General features: G+C 42.4%; 1 protein-coding gene across 3 annotated transcripts in view; it reads left to right on the forward strand.

Annotated features, from left to right (window-relative positions):
* pard3ab (par-3 family cell polarity regulator alpha, b) overlaps positions 1–1,626 on the forward strand; it is a 75,787-nt gene extending 74,161 nt beyond the window's left edge. For all 3 annotated transcript variants that reach the window (XM_079612223.1, XM_079612222.1, XM_079612224.1), the window contains one exon: positions 679–1,626. In XM_079612223.1, the coding sequence (XP_079468349.1) occupies positions 679–1,105 (427 nt within the window). In that variant the 3' untranslated portion in view covers positions 1,106–1,626. The remainder of the gene's footprint in view (positions 1–678) is intronic.
* Positions 1,627–19,028: the final 17,402 nt, after the last annotated feature.

Here is a 19,028-nt window from a genome sequence, read left to right on the forward strand (position 1 = left end):
CAAAAAATTCAAGCAGCACAGAAATGTTTATTGTGCAGAAAATCATCATATTAGAATATTTTCGGAAGGATCATGTGACACTGAAGACTGGAGTAATGATGCTGAAAATTCAGCTTTGACACCACAGGAATAAATATATTTTTTAAATAGTTAAATTGAAAACAGTTCTTTTAAATTGTAGTAATTTTGACTATTGCTGTTTTTACTGTATTTTTTTACCTTGATGAGCATAAACACTGACCCAATTTTTTTTTAAATGGTAGTTTATATGCTAATGTACACCAAAAAGTTGACAATTCAGTTTTAGCAACTTTATATTCTTTCTCTATAAGAAAAATAGGCAAAATGTAGAATTTTTTAAAAATAAAATGTACAAAGTTAAGTCAATAAATTCCTCCTTGTGATTACGAAGGAAATTAATTGACTTTGTATTTTATTTTAGATTTGATTCATTTTGAAAGTGTGCTCATATATAATACAAGCTGTCAAGTGTTTTTGCTGGACTGTGATGAAAACTAAAGGATATTGGCTAAAAATAAAAATAAAAATGTAAAAGGAAGCAGTTCTTTGATATGTCCTGCCCCCTGTTTTCAGTTTCAATATGAACAAACTATGAATGTCTTTAAACAGCCCATATACACTAAGCTTCTCACCTTTCCCATTTCTCCGCGTGTGTAGCCACCCTCGTAAGACGCCCACCCCGGCATCAGAGAGTGATTGGGCGAGGACGTGTCCAGCCGGAGACAGTTTCCAGGCAGCGAAGGACAGCGGCCGTTACTCCAGCTACCAGGGACATCGTTCCGTCCCGCGCACCGTTCCTCGTCACGGCTGCAGGAATGGCCTCTCCGTTCCCCCGGGAGCCGGCGGTACCTCGGTGGGTGGAGGATACAATGCACGTGTCCTTCTGGAGGCCCAGGAGCTCCTGCGACAGGAGCAGAGACGCAGGGAACAGGAAATCAAAGGAAGATGCCCATCAATGCGGCTGGACTACGAATCACAGGATTCTAAAGGGCCCCACAGACAGGACGTCCCACCGTCCCCTTCACAGGTTGTCCGACTCAGCCGCATACACACACCTGAGAAAACACACCCGTTTTTGTCGTGAGAAGAAACAAACAAACAAAGGCTCTCTTACAAACATTTATTTGTGTGCCACTTGTACACAGACTCCCCGAGTGCCTTTTCTTTACGAGGTCACAGTGGTCCTGACCAGATCGACATTGGCTCATTGGTGCGTCCAGAGGCAACAAGTCTCTTGGTTCGCTGTGAAGACCTTCATGCTCTGACAATCAGCCTGACACAGACCTGTTCCTCTCTAGAACCATGTAGAACTTGCAGTTTGCACAGGTTATAATGAAGTTTTGTGAAGTAGAGCTTTTTTTAAGATTTATCAGATTCATTCTTACACATCAGGTAAAAGTTGTCAGTTAAACTTGTATATGATGTAGTCAGGGGAGTCGCTAGTTTTGGGGAATAAAGGGACTGAGTTACAGGGGGCCCAGAAAACCTAGCGACATCACTGGATGTAGTCACATGTTTGAAGAGCTCGACAAATCTAGGTACAAAATACGCAGTCAGAGACTCCTGGGAATCCAGTGAAAAGAGAAAATCCCAAAAATGCAATGGAAAAGAAGAAAGGAAATGGGGTCACAGATAGCAGGTCATTAATTGATGCTCCTCATTAAATTTTCAGAGCTCTTTCACACACAGACACACAGAACCCACGACCCACTGCTGCCTGCCAGGTGTGTGTGTGTGAGTTCCTGTCTCCCAGATGACCCACACTGAATTTTTCATCACACACACCAGCTGCCCCTGTATTGACAGGCCACAGCGCTCTGTGAAAGTTCAGACAAAAAGATTGTCTTCCCTTCTCCCCTAAACATGCATAAATGCGCACACACACAAACACACTGAGGCTGAGTTTGAAATGGCATATGGAATATAATAAAAATGTATAGCCTGTGTAGACACACACACACGCATATATACAGAGAGTATATATATATATATACACACACATACAGTATATACATGAAATGAAAAAAGAAATGTGCATAGCTTCAATAAAGGCTATATGTATATACAATGTATGTATATATATATATATATATATTACATGTATATGTATAATGCTATATGGCCCAGTTTCATCTTATTTGTTCATATTACCAAAACTTGAGACTTTCTTACACATAATTGGATATAAAATCTTTTTATATAAACAATATACATGCAAAATGAGTATTGAATAAAATAAAATAAATCACTTTTTCACATATAAGCAATATTCAGTGCATACTGCACTCTGCACAGTTTACAGTACACTAGTATTCCATTTCAAAAACAGCCACACACTCCTCTGGAACACATGATGGATTTTATTGATCATTTAAATAGAAAGTCCTTACCCACTCGCAGTCTTACAGCCTGTGCCTGAAGCATCACTTAAGCCCCGCCTCTTTGCATATCAGCTCCGCCCCCAACAGCTGCCGAGATGGTGAATCTGCATGAGAGCGATGCGTTTGAGTTCTCAGACTAGAACTTTGAGTCTCTGATAGTTCTGGGCTTTGAGTCAAGAGCTCCCGTTGAGCTGAGACTCTCTCAGACTGGAGTGTAAGAGGCTAGGTCAGCGCTGTGTGTGTACGTGCGCGGGGGCAGTGCCATATGAGCCAGCCCATGCTCGCTTGACACATAACAGTGGGACACATGGTGCGCAACACACTCTACTGCCCAGGCACAGATGGTTGGGTGCGTTTGGTGTGTCTGTGTGTGTGTGTGTATGAGGATATCATGAAAAGAGCCTCAGTACGACACGACTAAACAATCAAGACACTTTGTTATGTTTTTGTTTTTTTTCTTCCTTGTTCCTCCGTATCCAGTATGGAAATTAGCTCCTGATCTTGCCCTGCTCATCCTGTTTTGTACATTCACCCTTTTTTAACCTTTTCAAATGAACAAAACCTCTTTTGCACCTTTTTAAATGTCAAATTTCCAGATTGTAACAATTTTAATGAAGAAGCGTTAAAAACATGGCGCCTATGATTCTTTTATTTATGTGTGTATCCTAGGATAGCAACCATCTCCATATGGTGTTCTAAAGGTCAGAGGTCATGAGCGGGCAGAGATATGGGGTTTCCAATGGACTAATGTATGATTTTCTGGATATTTTGTGTTAGTTTGTTTACAGGACTCTCTGTACAGGGTTTTTTGCTTTTTGTTTCTGCTATTTTGTGTTGTTTATACGCTGTTGAGAAATTGGTGATGTTTAGAAACACAGCAGCTGTTTTAACTTTGAACTGTACAAAACTCTTGTAAAATAAAGGAAGGGGATGCTCTTCCGTTTGCTGTACACTCTGTGTTTTCGTGTGTGTGTGTGTGTGTGAGATCCATATGTATACGTATATGCCACATTCAACCACTCTAGACACGTCGACTTGCCCGCCATCTTGCAAAAGGTCAGAGTGTCATCACACACATTAAGACTCAATGATGCCACAACATTGTGCAGCTTCTGTTATGAAACCGCAAAGATTTGAATTCACAGGCGAGAATGTGTTGTTATATGTATTAACTCAATATTACAGGTTTTTACTTTTCAATGTTTTTACTTTTACTACGGTGGCTTTTTGATGTCATGTCAGCTGACTCCTTAGTCTTGTTGTTTTGTTTTAGTTTAGCAAAATCATCTGCTGAGTTTTCGTTTGTGCTGAAGTTGTTTTGATGCCTGCTGTCCTGATCGTGACTTTTTTGCTGATCTTGTTTCCACCTTCTAGCCTTTTTTTTCTTGAATTTTCATTTGCTTTGCATAATTAGTCATTCTGTCATTGATGGACAAAAGGTCACCAGGGTCAGAGGTCAGTCAAAATAGAAAGTCTGTCAAGCTTTCACTTCTTTTTCTTCCAGACATGCAACACATACCCTTACTTACTTCTAGAAATGGTTACATTAAAATAAGAAATGAGAAACCTGCTCTTATTCAGAAGAAATACCGCAGCTAAATTATCTTCAATTATCACATTTGGTTGCATTAATGACTTGATGTAGACAAAACGACATACTATATGATCTGATGGGGTTTTCTGGGTGAAATTATGTTTTAAGACATTTTTCGACAGCAAGATAATTTATACGATTGATATACATATATTCAAAAGTTTGGGGACGGTAAAATACAAAAATAGAATAAAAAATACAGTGAAATGGTAAAATAGTGAAATATTATTACTAATAATAATTCTAATTTAATACATTTTAATTTAATTCATTTCTGTGATGGCAAATCTGAATTTTCAGCATCATTACTCCAGTCTTCAGTGTCTTATGATCCTTCAAAAATCATTATAAATATGCAGTTTTTTTAATTATTTTTTATTATCAATGTTGAAAACAGTTGTGCTGCTTAATATTTTTGCGGAAACCTTGGCTGCGTCCAAATATGCCAACTTCCATACTATATTATAGTAAGTGAAAAAATGAATGTGAGCTGAGATTTCTAAATTCATAGTATTCATAAGACAGTATAGGTGAAAAGTACACTGATCTATTATTTCTATCGAGATTCTGAAGTGCGCATTTAAAGGGACATTTTACTATGTGGGTTAGGCATGTATATAGACATGTCTATGGACACAACTGACGCTGGTAGGTCACGTGACAGTAACAACATGGCGGATGTAGTAGGCCTATGCCCGACAGTATATAAATAAGTATGCCCAAATTTCATTCACAATACCTATATCGATACTATATACTTTTTTTAATGGTTGCAAAGTAAGTTTCAAACCAAATGTAGAAACTACTATAAGAGATTTCGGATGCAGTACAGTATTCTTTGATAAATAGACATTTAAAAAGAACAGCATTTATTTGAAATAAAAATCTTTGGTAACATATAAATGTAGGCCTATTTACTGTCACTTTTGATCAATTCGATGCATCCGTGCTGAATAAAAATAATAGTTCCTTTAAAAATCTCTCTGACCTCAAACTTTTGAATGTATTGTAGCTACATTACCTTTTATTATGTGTAAATTGCACAATCATGCAGTTTAGCCTGAAACGCTGATTAGTGGAATAGGAATCATTCAATTCCATACGATTCTTATTGCTATTGAAACGACTGGTGCATTATTTTAATATTTAAAAATGTGCATGTTCACCAGGATAAAAATGGAAAGAAAACGATGGAGAGGGAGAGAGAAAGAAAGGCAGAGAGTGCTGTGCCAGAGCAGATGGAGCAGCCCTTCCTCCAGATGTTTTTGAAGGTGCCACTCTCACCTGGAACCTAGCAACAGATGTGCTAATTACACACACGGACACACACACACTTTTTTCTCACATAAATGTTCTCTTACGTAGAGTTCTCTCGTACTGCGTCGAAGAACGCTACGGGAAAGATATTTCTTTGTCGAGATTGAAGCCAAAAATTAATCCTTAATTTTGTAATATTGTAAAACGCTTTTCTGAAGCATACAACCTAGGCGGAGCAATACAGCTCACCCATTGGCTGCTCTGCCAGAAAAGCACAGCCTATGCGAGGCCAGGACGCTGACCAATGAGGACGCTTCGCGCCCTTCTGCGTCACCTCCCGCCCAAACAGGCGTGGCCTAGGCCTATAAATACGAGCATAGCTGTCTAACACGCCGATTTTCTTAAATTCACGAAGCTGCACGCATCGTTGGATTGGATTCGAGCCGCCACAGCCGTTTGGATACAAGCACCTCAGCAGGACGCGCCTCTTACCTGAAGCCGCTGGTCATCGCCGCCTTCAGCCGCCGTTCCCTGCTGCGCTTCTCCGGCGTGGAATATCCTTTACATTATGTGTGTGTGTTTTGTGTGTGTGTTCGCCGTCGCGTCACACAGTTTTTCCACACTAAAAGAGCCGAGCGTCTTTTTCAAGATGTCTCGCACCTCCTGTGGCTCGTGTAGAGCCCCGCTCAGCGACGGGGACCACGTGCTTGTGTTTCCTGCCTGTGAGTATCACGCAGCTTCAGCTCTCGTCGATGGCGGCTGCCATCACTGTGATTTGATGCCTACGGTGACTCTGCGGACTCGCCTGGCGTTCATTTACTGAAGCTGCACCCTTTTCCGCCCGCTGTAGTGCCGCGCCGTGAAAAGCGCCGTGCTCAGCGGAGCCCGGAACCTCCCTTCACCACGAGGTGCTCGCCGCTGCTGCCGCTAGCTCCTCCGCCCGCTTCGCTGGACTCTCTGACCGACGGACAAGGGCCGCTGTGTGCCGCCGCGTCCGTCATGGATGAGGAAGATGAAGCCGTGTCTGTGAAGGACGACTGCTGTTCTCTCCTCGCTTCGGGTAGCGAGGGATGGGCGAGCTCCGAGGATCTCCCCTCCCCCGCCGCTCGTGAGCGTCGACGGAGAAAGACCAGCATCGATGCGCTTACCGGCTGGATGGCTGCTTTTCTGCTGAGGAACGTACGTTACCGTCCTCACGACCCGCGCCTTTTTCTTCCTGAATTCACGAAGAAATCGCGGAGTCCCGGAAAGCCCCGTTTTCAGCCAGGATGCGCATTTCTGCTTCGAGGAAAGCTACAGTGTTAAAATCCCGCCGCGGCCGGATTTCACTAAAATGTCTCGCTCGCACAGTCCCAACATTCGCGACCGTGCCAGTGTATTTTGCAGTCACCAAATCGGCATCAATGCCCGTTTGCCTGCACACAGACGCCGTTTTCACGACGCCCCAGGTAAATCTGAAAATGTATTTACTGGTGTCCCGGCCACGGCCGATGGTGTAATGTGTGTATCCGTAATGCCCACGACCTAGTGCCCATTCGTACACACAAGCACAGCCCTACACAATACAGGGCTTGCACACATAAAATCGACTCGTGTCGGTTGTGCTTCACATGTAAGCTAGTGAACGTGCCCGCTTTTCAGTGCCCACAATCACTACACACTGCATGTCCCGTGGTTTCTGTAAAAACGAAACGAATGTACGGTCAGTCGGTTCTGATAGACAGTACTCTCTGTGCTACACGGTGTCCCGGCCATGGCCGATGATGTAATGTGTGTAACTGTATGCCCACGACCCAGTGCCCATCTGTACACACAAGCACAGCCCCGCACAATACAGGGCTTGCACACATAAATCGACTCATTTCGATTGTGCATTATATGTAGTGAGCGTGCCCGTTTTCAAGCGCCCACAATCACTACAAGCTACATGTCACACGGTTTCTATGAAACGAAACCTATGCACGGTCAGTCAGTTCTAATAGACAGTACTTCCCAGTGCTATAAATGTACCCGCGTTCACGCACCCACATTTATTCTCAAACATGCCGAGCCGTACGGGGCTCGCACCGCGCGCTCCCTCTTTCAGCTGAGAGAGCTGAGAGCGCGCGCGGGCTGCCCGCTCGATTAAGCGCGCCCCCGCATCACGCTGCAATGGCGCCCATGTTACAGCACACGACTGCTCTCGTGTCGCCGCCATTTCGCGACCAGAGCCCGGTTTTTCAACCCGTGCAAGCACAGCCCTGAACAACACAGGGTCTGCACACATAAAATCGGCTCATGCCGATTGTGTTTTACATGTAGTGAGCGTGACCCACTGCCAAGTGCCCACAACCACTACACACTGCACGTTCCGCGGTTTTCTGTAAAAACGAAACTAACGAACGGTCAGTCAGTACACAAAAACAGTGTTCCCGGTGTTATAAATGTGCCCGCCACCAAGCGCCCACGTTTATTCACAAACATCACGAGCCCTACGGGACTCGTCCCGCGCGCTCTCTCTCGACACAGAGAGCTGAGCGCGCGCGGGATGCATACTGTGTTAAACATGCCCCCCGCCTCACACGCCACGGCGTCCATGTCACAGCACACGGTTGCTCTCGTGTCGCCGCCATTTCGCGACCAGGGCCCAGATTACATTCAACCCCTAGTCACACGTGCAGATGCATGGGAATGACTTCCCGGGGTCTCAGAATGGGTGCTAGAGACTATAAAAAGAGGCTATTCGCTACAGTTTCATCGACGCCCTCCCCGTTTCACGGAGAAAGTCGAAACTACGGTGAAAACAGAAGTAGCACATCTACTTCGAGCCGAAATAGCGAAGCTATTGAGCAAAGGGGCCATAGAGCCTTTATCTCAAGCTCAGAGCGAAGGGGGTCTGTACAGCAGATATTTTCTGGAACCGAAAAAAGACGGGGGTCTCAGACCCATTTTAGATCTCAGGCATCTGAACAAAGCGCTGACAAAGCGAAAGTTCAGAATGCTCACGACCAGAGCTATCCTCGCGCAGATTCGCCGAGGAGACTGGTTTATGGCAATAGATCTGAAAGACGCGTATTTTCATACAAATTGCGTCACGTCACAGGCGATTTTTGAGATTCGCCTTCGGGGGCCAGGCATATCAGTACACAGTCCTGCCATTCGGCCTGTCTCTAGCACCTCGTACATTTGCAGTGTGCATGGACGCGGCGCTGGCACCCCTGAGACTCCGCGGCATTCGAATTCTGAATTATTTGGACGATTGGCTGATTCTAGCTCAATCACCTTCAGAACGCATCCGCCACAAGACCCTAATTCTCGATCACCTCGAGTGCTTAGGTCTGAGAGTCAATTGGGAGAAAAGTTCACTGTTTCCCAGTCAAAGGATCTCCTTTTTAGGACTGGATCTGAACTCACTGTCTATGACAGCACAGCTGTCATCACAGCGCAGGCAAAATACCCTGCAATGGCGAAATCCTTCCTCAGCGGCCACATAGTGCCACTCAGGAGATTTCAGAAAATGCTGGGCCTCATGGCCTCAGCCTCAACAGTGCTGCAGTTGGGCCTGCTGCGCATGCGCCCACTACAGTTCTGGTTGAGAGCGCGCGTACCGCGCCGAGCATGGTTACACGGTCGTTATCGCCTCAAGGTCACTCAGGAATGCATTTCAGCCCTGACACCATGGAGAGCGTCAGACTGGTACCGGTCAGGTGTAAGCCTGGGGACTTCCTCGAGCCTGAAGGTGGTGTCCACGGACGCGTCCACCTCAGGCTGGGGAGCACTGCTCGACGGCAGTCCGCTCTTTGGCCAGTGGTCAGAGCGAGCCGAACTACCGCACATAAACTGCCTGGAAATGATGGCAGTGGACTTTGCGCTGAGGCGCTTCTGTCCCCGGATAAAAGGACACCACGTCCTGGTCCGCTCGGACAACATGTCGGTAGTAGCCTACATAAACCGCCAGGGTGGCGTGAGATCCCGGAACCTATTCAGGTTAGCGGAACGCATACTGGTGTGGGCCCAGCACAACCTGCGCTCGTTAAGAGCAATGCACGTGCCAGGTCACTTGAACGTAGGCCCGGACAGACTCTCACGGAACAACGTTCCTACGGGAGAGTGGTCCCTACACACACAGACAGTGCGTCTGCTGTGGAAAACGTTCGGCAGAGCGGAAATAGACCTGTTTGCAAACCAGGAAAACGCTCATTGCCCAGAATTCTTTTCGAAGAGCGCGAACGCGCTGGCCAGAGTCTGGCCCCGCCGCCCGCTCTATGCTTTTCCTCCTGTCTCACTCCTGCCTCAAGTGCTGGAGCGTATCAAGGAGAGCGGATGCTCAGTACTGCTAGTTGCTCCATTCTGGACGAATCAGACCTGGTTCCCAGCTTTGATGCGACTGAAAAGTGCTGCCCCGTGGCCGATTCAGTGAGGAGAGACCTCCTCTCACAGGCCAAGGGCTCGATTCTGCATCCTCACCCCGAGCTTTGGTCCCTACACGTATGGGCCATAAACGGGTACCCGCTAACCTCCCAAGAGGAGTGTTAGACACGATCGAACAAGCTAGGGCTCCGTCTACTAGACGGCTCTACGCTTCCAAATGGTCGGTGTTCTCTGGATGGTGTTCAGATCAAGGTCTGTCACCACTTCAGTGTGGAGAACCGGAGATTCTCTCCTTCTTGCAAGAGCTATTGGATAAGGGAAGAACCCCATCCACGCTCAAAGTCTATGTGGCTGCTATATCAGCGTTCGTTAATCCAACGCTTGGCCGTTCACTAGGCAGGAACGACCTGGTGGTCCGCTTCCTGAGAGGCGCCAGGAGGTTAAACCCTCCAAGGCCTCCTTCAGTCCCCGTTTGGGACCTTTCTACAGTGTTGAACGCTATGAAAGGGGCCCCTTTCGAGCCTATTCACTCAGTTGACATGAAACACCTGTCTCTCAAGACCGTGTTTCTTTTGGCTCTCGCTTCAGTGAAGCGTGTGGGAGACTTGCAAGCGCTCTCAGTGAGAGCTTCTTGTATGGAGTTCGGGCCAAACGACTCTATAGTCGTATTGAAACCGAAGCATGGGTACGTGCCTAAGTCCCTCAACACACCGTTCAGGGCTCAGGTCATCTCCCTGTCGGCCATGCCGGCCTCAGAGGACGGAAATAGCTCCCTTTGCCCGGTCAGGGCATTAAGAGCTTACGTGTCCCGCTCCGCTGTTTTTCGACAGACGGAGCAGCTCTTTGTTTCGTTCAGCGGGCGCTCCAAGGGACGAGCCGCAACGAAACAGAGTCTATCTCGATGGGTAGTGGACGCCATTGCGCTAGCCTACGCATCTAGAGGCTTGGAATGCCCTTTGGGCATCAGAGCACATTCCACGAGAGGCATGGCCTCTTCATGGGCTTGGTATAGCGGAATCTCGTTACATGATATCTGTATGGCGGCAGGCTGGGCCTCCCCGTCTACATTTATTAGGTTCTATAACCTAGAGGTTCCTGCGTTGCAGGCTAAACTGCTCTCGGTCTAGAAGACTATGTATAAGTGTTCCTGCCCCGCGCTGCGGCCCAGGTCACTTCAATGGTAATATGTACAAGTGCTCCTGCCCCGCGCTGCGGCCCAGGTCACTTCAATGCCTAATATGTATAAGTGTTCCTGCCCCGCGCTGCGGCCCAGGTCACTTCAATGTTTAAGCATCACTCACTGACAATGTGTCCCATGAGCATGCTATTACCCTTCATATATATCTATATTTACATATATATGCTATTATGCCTTAAGAGGCACTACTATAAGGGATGATGCTATTTTAGCCGCTCTCCCTATACTTCTTGGGGTAGGCGCTTGTATACCAGGGCGCGCGCGCCCTTAGGTGTCTGTGTCGATCCAAGAACACGCACGGCGGTTTGCATAGGGTTCCCGTAGCGTTCTTCGACGCAGTACGAGAGAACTCTACGTAAGAGAACGTACTCGGTTACTAACGTAACCTCGGTTCTCTCTAGGAGAGGGAACGAGTACTGCGTCTCATGCCGTGCGTGTCCACGCTGCGTCGCTTCATTGACGAAAATCGGCGTGTTAGACAGCTATGCTCGTATTTATAGGCCTAGGCCACGCCTGTTTGGGCGGGAGGTGACGCAGAAGGGCGCGAAGCGTCCTCATTGGTCAGCGTCCTGGCCTCGCATAGGCTGTGCTTTTCTGGCAGAGCAGCCAATGGGTGAGCTGTATTGCTCCGCCTAGGTTGTATGCTTCAGAAAAGCGTTTTACAATATTACAAAATTAAGGATTAATTTTTGGCTTCAATCTCGACAAAGAAATATCTTTCCCGTAGCGTTCTTCGACGCAGTACTCGTTCCCTCTCCTAGAGAGAACCGAGGTTACGTTAGTAACCGAGTACGTTTTCTTCTTCTTGTGGTTTTCTCACACAAACAAGATAAAAAGAACAGTGAACATTTCTCACACACACAAAAGCGTTCCTGACTTTAATTTTTTTTTTTCATTTATTTTGTGTGTGTGCGTGTTTCAGTGTAGGTGTTTGCTTGAGATTGAGGTTTATAATTCGTAAATGAAAAAGGTCTTATTCTGACCGTGGGGCAGAGCGTACACACACACACACACACTGCAGGAGAGTCTGACAGACTCATCTCTGAGACAAAGTGGTGTGCAGGAGAGCAAATTCAGGAGAAGTAGAGGCAACCGTTCTGCACACTACCTGAATAGGTTCACGTTTAGAAGAGACTCGTTGTTTCTTCTTTACTAGATCAGTGGCTTGATCAACTGTTAGTTCAGATAGAGCAGAAACATTTTGAGGTCTTTAATGAACAATTAATGTAGTTAAAGACTGTCAGCAGTCTGTAATTAATATCTAAAAAAAAAATTAAGTTTCTATTGAGTTTTAATGCACTTGAGTTTTAAGCACTATAGCAATATAATTCAACAATCAATAATTAACCCATTTGATCCTAAGCCGGGTTGGTAGCTATTATTTATGGTAAATGCTATTTTATATTTTTCAGTTTTAATTTTTAGTATATTTATCATGTGTTTTTGTCTTATTTTTTCAATTTGACCCTTGGCAGGGAGCTTGATTGACAGGTGATCTTGACCAATCATTCTTCGCCATCCGCCATTTTGTCCGACAAAGCAGTTCGGAGAGTTAGTAGATTAACATGGGAGGATTTGAACTTGAAAAGCGGAGGGTACTGACGCCTTTCCGCGGTTAAAACAACATTCCTCCTCATGTTCATTCATGTTTATTTGATGCTATAAATTAACTGAAGGAAGAGATGATCGGTTCATAAGCAGCTTTAACTGATGACTACAGTGATCTGTCAGGCACATTAAAGAGCCACAAAACGGTATTTATTGTTTAAATTTCTTTTAAAAAAATACTCAATTTGAAAGGTGAGACTGTTTAATATGTTTAATATCAACAGTAACCGAAAAGTAACCTGGTCTGTCCTGTCTGTCAGCGCGTTGTCTCTGCTCCGTGATGTATTTTTCACTGTGAGAACATGGTGTGGTGTGAGAGCAGCGAAGATTGTCGGACATAGCGACAGGAACGGTCAAATTGATCCGGGTTGGTATTATTTATATGTTAAATTATATTTTATATTTTTCAATTTTATTTTTAGTATTTTTGTCATGTGTTTTTGTCTTATTTTTTAAAATGTCTATACAGCTTAATTTATTTGTATTGTATTTTTACCCCCGGTTTCACAGAGGCTTAAGCCTATCTCAGACTAATGTGTGTTTGAGCTGTTTTAACTAAAAGCAGCTTGCACTGATATATCTTCAATTATGTCAGTGTCATTGTTTTGCATGTCTGGAGATGCACACCAGTAATGTTTTAAAAAGGCATGTTTATAAAAGCTACTTAAATGTAAATGAACTAAGGCCCAATCCTGGCTTAATCTAAGCCCTGTCTGTGAAACCAGGCCTACGTACTAGAACTTATTTAATTTGGTTGCCAGGGTGTTTAAATGTGTGTGTTTTTTACTAATATTTACATTATTTTTATTTCAGCTTATTTCAATTACTGAAAACTTTTTAGTTAACAATACCAACTCTGATCCCAAATGAATAAAATAAGAGCTTCTTATCAAATAAATAAAATATGAAATTGTTTCGAGTTGAAATTAATTTATGTCAGAAGAAAGACCACTGAGGGATATATCATATGAGAGACATGAACTAGCCAGTCATTATATAAAAATATCTGAAAGCTGAAATTGTCCAATCAGAATCAAGTGCTCCAGTGAGCAGTGTAATAAAATGATGTATTATGAAGCTGGAAATTAGAGATTTGTATAGGCTGTGTTACTCCTTGGATAGACCAATGAAGCCTTCATGGTTTTTCTAGAAAAAAGTTTTTAAGATGTTTGTGAAAGTATATGTGGATTATTTTTGGTCACAGTTGTAACCGGTGGGAAATAACAGAGAAAGAGGCAAAATTTGCTCAGTTGCTCAATAAGACCCAAAAGAAAATGGCAAACAATAAAGTAACATGATTGTAATACTTTTTACCAGCAGACTTTTTATTTTATTTTATTTTTTTATAATGGATTGAATCAGTTACATATTAAAAGATAGCTCTTCATTTTCCAATGGTCACATGCTTCTTCTTTTTTAAGCTTTAAGACATTTTCAAGAAGGGCAATTATGATCATGTGACTATTTACATGACAAAACCAACAAGGTCACCCTTATGAAAATGAATAGTGTAGGTAGTAGCCTAACTGTTTTTTTTATTTATTATCATTAATCAGTTTTACTACACATACCATGGTTAAACTGTTAGTGTAGCAAAACCATGGTTAATAATTTGTAGTTGCCATGGTTTAGCTGCAATAACCATGATTTTTTTGGTTGTAGTGAAACCATGGTTCATTTTCTCAAGGGCCGACTTTTATTTATAGTTGATAATTTTAGACCCTTAACATTTTAAACTCTATTTAACAGAATGGGTTTTATGCTGTTAAAAACGCGAGACTCGGGTCAGGGGAAATGGAAAAGCACAAGGTCTAGTTCAAACGCATTTTCATAAAAGTTAAACTTCTTTCAACTTGAGTTCCGCGTTTTTAGAATGCTGTGAAAGACGTCAGTCTAGCTTGAGTTTACATTGAAAAACGCTTTTTGTTTGAACGACCTCTACCTGTTCATTTATAACTTGAGAGTTTGAAACTAGAAAAAGATTCAGCCTATTCAACTCCTGTCATTTTCAGGAAAAATGGTCTGAGAAAATGGAGATACTGAGGGGTGTGTGATCTGTCATGTGAGGGTCGAAACGGATAAAGAGGCTAAGAATTGAATAGTTTAGAGGGGACAATGCAGTGGGAAAAAAAAGAGAGTGACGGAGAGAAAGAGTGACCTACATTCTCAAAATCACCATTCATTACCGTTTATTCACATTTCCTCCCAGTGTTTTCCATACCACAGATTTAATGAAGATGCATCTTGTTTTCAGCTCCTGATTGGTCACATTGTAGCTTCATTCATCCTGTCAGAGCAGCACGGTCTTTCTGTTTATCTCTGCCCTTCATTTATCACGCCATCCAGTCAGTGAATGAATAGCCCTGCTATTGTGGGCCGCAGAGAGAGATTTCAGAGGTTAATGAACACGTCCACATCGAGTCAGAGACAATCATCCCACCACGGTACGCCTCGCTCTCTCGCTCCACGCTGAAATAGTCTCTCTGTCGGCGTGGTATTGTCTAAGACTCTCAGTGGCCATTCACTCCACTTGAAGAGATTGACTCTCACAGCTGTAACGCAGCCAATAGCTTCAGTCCTCAGCCAGCGGTTGTCAATGAAAAGTGCTCTTATTAGATTTCCAATTTCAGCTTTGCTCAGAAAACCATTTATGCGATGGGGGGAAGGGGGCGGACACATGGAAGTGCATATAAAAAGAACAAATCTCTAATTTCCAGCTTCATAATACATCATTTTATTACACTGCTCACTGGAGCACTTGATTCTGATTGGACATTTCAGCTTTCAGATATTTTGATATAATGACTGGCTAGATTCATGTCTCTCGCATCCCTCAGTGGTCTTTCTTCTGACATTAAATCATTTTGAAGCAATATTTCATATTTCATTTATTTGATGATAAGTAGCCCTTATTTGATTTACGCATGTGTAGTCGGCTTAAAATAAATGCTTATTTATAAAATTAACAATCAGCACATGTAAAATGTTTTTAAGAGCGTTAATTTCAATGGTTTTCCATCATCATCAAGAGGCGACTCAACAGAGCCAAAATGTTATTGGACAAATGTAAACAAAACAAATAAGCCTTAAAATCAAACTAATAAATACCTTTATAATAATAATAATACACTGTAAAAAATTATGATCAATAAGTTGATGTGACAAATACATGACATGTTTTTTACATTGCTTTAACTAACAATTTGAACTAAACTAAAATAAGTTAAGAAATGTTCAACTTTTTTTAAGCCATCATACAAGGTTTAACACATTTTTTAAGACCGTTTAATTTTTAATTTAAGTTGAAATGGCTTAAACATCTAAGATTGTACTTCTTAGATGTTCTTACAATCTTAGATGTACTTAAAGTACTACTATAATATTACTTAAGTGTTAAAATAGTGTTAAATAGTATTTTATAGTCCGTAATTTCGATTTCATTGTGTAGTTTTGTTCGTGGTTTTCAGAGGATATCATGCAACCTGTTCATATATCTGCACAATTTGGAAATCTTGTTACCATAATTTGTGCCAAAAAAAGTGAGTTTGATTGTCTTTGACGTGGACAACAAAAGATGCCTTTTCTCTTCTCTTTTAGAAGATGATCAGCCTATTTAGTTTACTATACTAATTCTGCATTATGTTAGTTACTTTTTATTATTTGTAGGCTATTTAGCATTGTTTTTTCAGAAAAGATTTAGGCCATTTTTGGCCACCCTCTCTTTCACCGGCAGGAATTTGTCCTCATTTGCGATGTCTTCAGGCAAAAGTTATAGTCATATGATGCAGGAAGTGCTTTAGGATCATGACACAGTTTCTGTCGGGTTAAAGTGCTGTTTTCGTCTGATCAGGGATCAGTTTTGCTGTACAGAGAGTGATGGAAAGCGAGTCCAGGATCGGAGGAGAGAGAATATTCCACCCCGGGGTAAATGTATGATCAGTAAATGAGGATGGATTTTTTTCTTCTGCTATGCTAAAAGCACAGGACACTGATAATAGGTCTGTTTGTGTGCTGAGTGCCGACTGCTATGTTTTACACAGACACCGCTCACGCATGGACAACTGTGTCACCAGTTACACATGACAGCTTTGTGTGTCACTCACAGTCTGGAGGAGAAACCTGCCAGCTGGCCAGATCGTGACACAGATATTCTTCATACACTGACAAGACACAAACTCTGGGTCTTTTGTTGTGTGTGTTCACAGAAGTCTGCTTCACTGTTTCAGTCAGTGAAACTTTTGAATATGTGTCTCATATCTGTCTCTTAGTAACCTGCAATTATAGCTGTACAGGTGGGAAGTTGACGTGTCCTGCTGTGTGACATGTTTTGTTCCATTCAAAACTATTTTCAACCGCATTTTTCCCACTTTTATAATTATTACTCATGCAGCTTTTAGGGCCATATTAATTGAAAGACTTTTAAAAGCTATTTTCTTTCACACCGCATGACTATTTAAATTAAGTAGTGAAGGTTAAAAGGTGTTTAAAAAGTAATGGGAAAAAGCACCATCACACTACCATCCAAAAGTTTCGGGTCAGTAAGATTTTTTGATTATAAAAATGTATACTTTTATTCAGCAAGGAGTAAAGACATGTATAATGTTACAAAAGAGTACTTTTTAAAATAAATAATATTCTCTTTGACTTTCTATTCATCAAAGTATCATGAAAAAAAGTATCACCGTTTCCACAAAAATATAACTTTTTTCAACATTGATAATAACAAGAAATGTTTCTTGAGCACAAAATCAGCATATTTTCTGAAGGATCATGTGACACTGAAGACACTGAGTAATGATGCTGAAAATTCATCTTTGACATCACAGGAATAAATTACATTTTATAATACTAAAATAAAAAATGTTAAATAAAATAAAGTTTTGATGAGCATATGAGACTTCTTTCAAAAACATAAAAACAGTATTTTATATTAATTAAAATTGAAAAAAAAATGATATTCATGTAAAACTTAACTTTCAAAACATTAATCAAGATTTTAGGTTTATAAATATTTAAACCTAAAATCTTGATTGAAACAGAAAAAAATAAAAGATTAATGAACATGTCCATTGTTGCAATAACATGACGACCTTTGTAAACAGAATTTTTGTCCTAACCAATCTCGACCACGAAGAGCGACAGGACACATTGCGCTCCGCATAAACATTTGAATCGTCTGTAATACATTGCGCAGTAGTTTCACATTCAGTGTGGGTAGCCATTCCTTGTTGCTTGAAACTTAAAACACAACATTATGCATCAACTATTCAGCCCACGAAGAACTAAAACAATCTGAACATCTGCCTCAGAAAAATGGGAATCCCTGAGCTTAAGTGACCATCCTGCCCACATACGGACACATCAGTCAGGAGGAATCATCTGCCACTTTTCCACTGTGAAGTTAACACCTGTTAAAGCACCTGTTACAATCTCCAGAGATATACATATGCTTAAACCTTTCTTTCTCTTTCCTTCTCACGTTTTTTTTAAATCTCACACACTGTTTTTCTGTTGTCTTGGAACAGGTTTGCTCGCAGAGTTTGACAACCCTCTGTTTTTGTGGTATGTGCGGCTGTCTTAAGGAGATTCTCTAACATGATGTATTACCTCTTTAAACTCTGAAATATGTCGGAGGCCTCACTGTTCTTTGCATATGGATCAAAAGGTCAGTCCTTGTGCTTAAACTCAAAGGTCGCATTCAAATATGTCAGTCTTAACTGGAATTACATCATGTTAGCAATGGGACTGCTGCTCTCTGCCTGAGAGGGGAAATGAAAGCGGCTTTGATCGTGACCTCGGGCTGAGACACAAGACAAGAGCCATAACTCACACACTCACACACTACCGGCTGCTGTCTCATCCTTCTGTTTAGTAAATCAGTGTTTCTGCATTTAAAGAGCACATGCAGTGCATTTAGTAGACATGTTTTATACCAGGATTGTACCAGTCTTGGTTAAATGACGTTCAACATGATGGCCCCATCCCTAATCTCACACTTGATGTGGACTAGCGGTCTCGTAATTTCTGCTCAAGCGTGGCCAAGAAGTCCATGGCATTGTAGGGTGTCCCATTTATCATTGTGAGCTTAACATAGGTGTTTACAAGCGCTTCTTTACAGCCACACTGTGCCCTTTGAACCCGCACTGGTGTGGACTTAGCAGCCCTTGCAAAAGAGAAGTTTATTCAAGTGTGGTATTAGTATACTTCTTTTAAACAAAAACAAATAAGTATACTTTTGATGTACTTCTCAGAAATATACTTAAAATCACACTCAAGTATACTTGACTTATACTGACTTGGCCTATACTTGTACTCATACTTTAAGTATACTGTACTTGGCTTGTAGCCTAGATGGTCCCTTTGATGGTCCCTTTTGAACATTCTGTTGACTGTAAGTGACTTTGCAACTGCATGTCAACTGACTCCCATTGGAGTATTAGTAGACTGTCTGCTTAATATCTGCTAACTCTTTATTGTGATGGTCCCCCAACAGACATTCCACTGACTATAAGTAACTTTGCAACTACATGTCAACTTATTTTAACCCTAACCCTACCAGCCTATACTCTACAAACACTATAATGAGAGTTAGTATAGGTGCAATTACTTATAGTCAACA

This window comes from Phoxinus phoxinus, assembly GCF_949152265.1.
Source record: "Phoxinus phoxinus genome assembly, chromosome: 5".
NCBI lineage: Eukaryota > Metazoa > Chordata > Actinopteri > Cypriniformes > Leuciscidae > Phoxinus > Phoxinus phoxinus.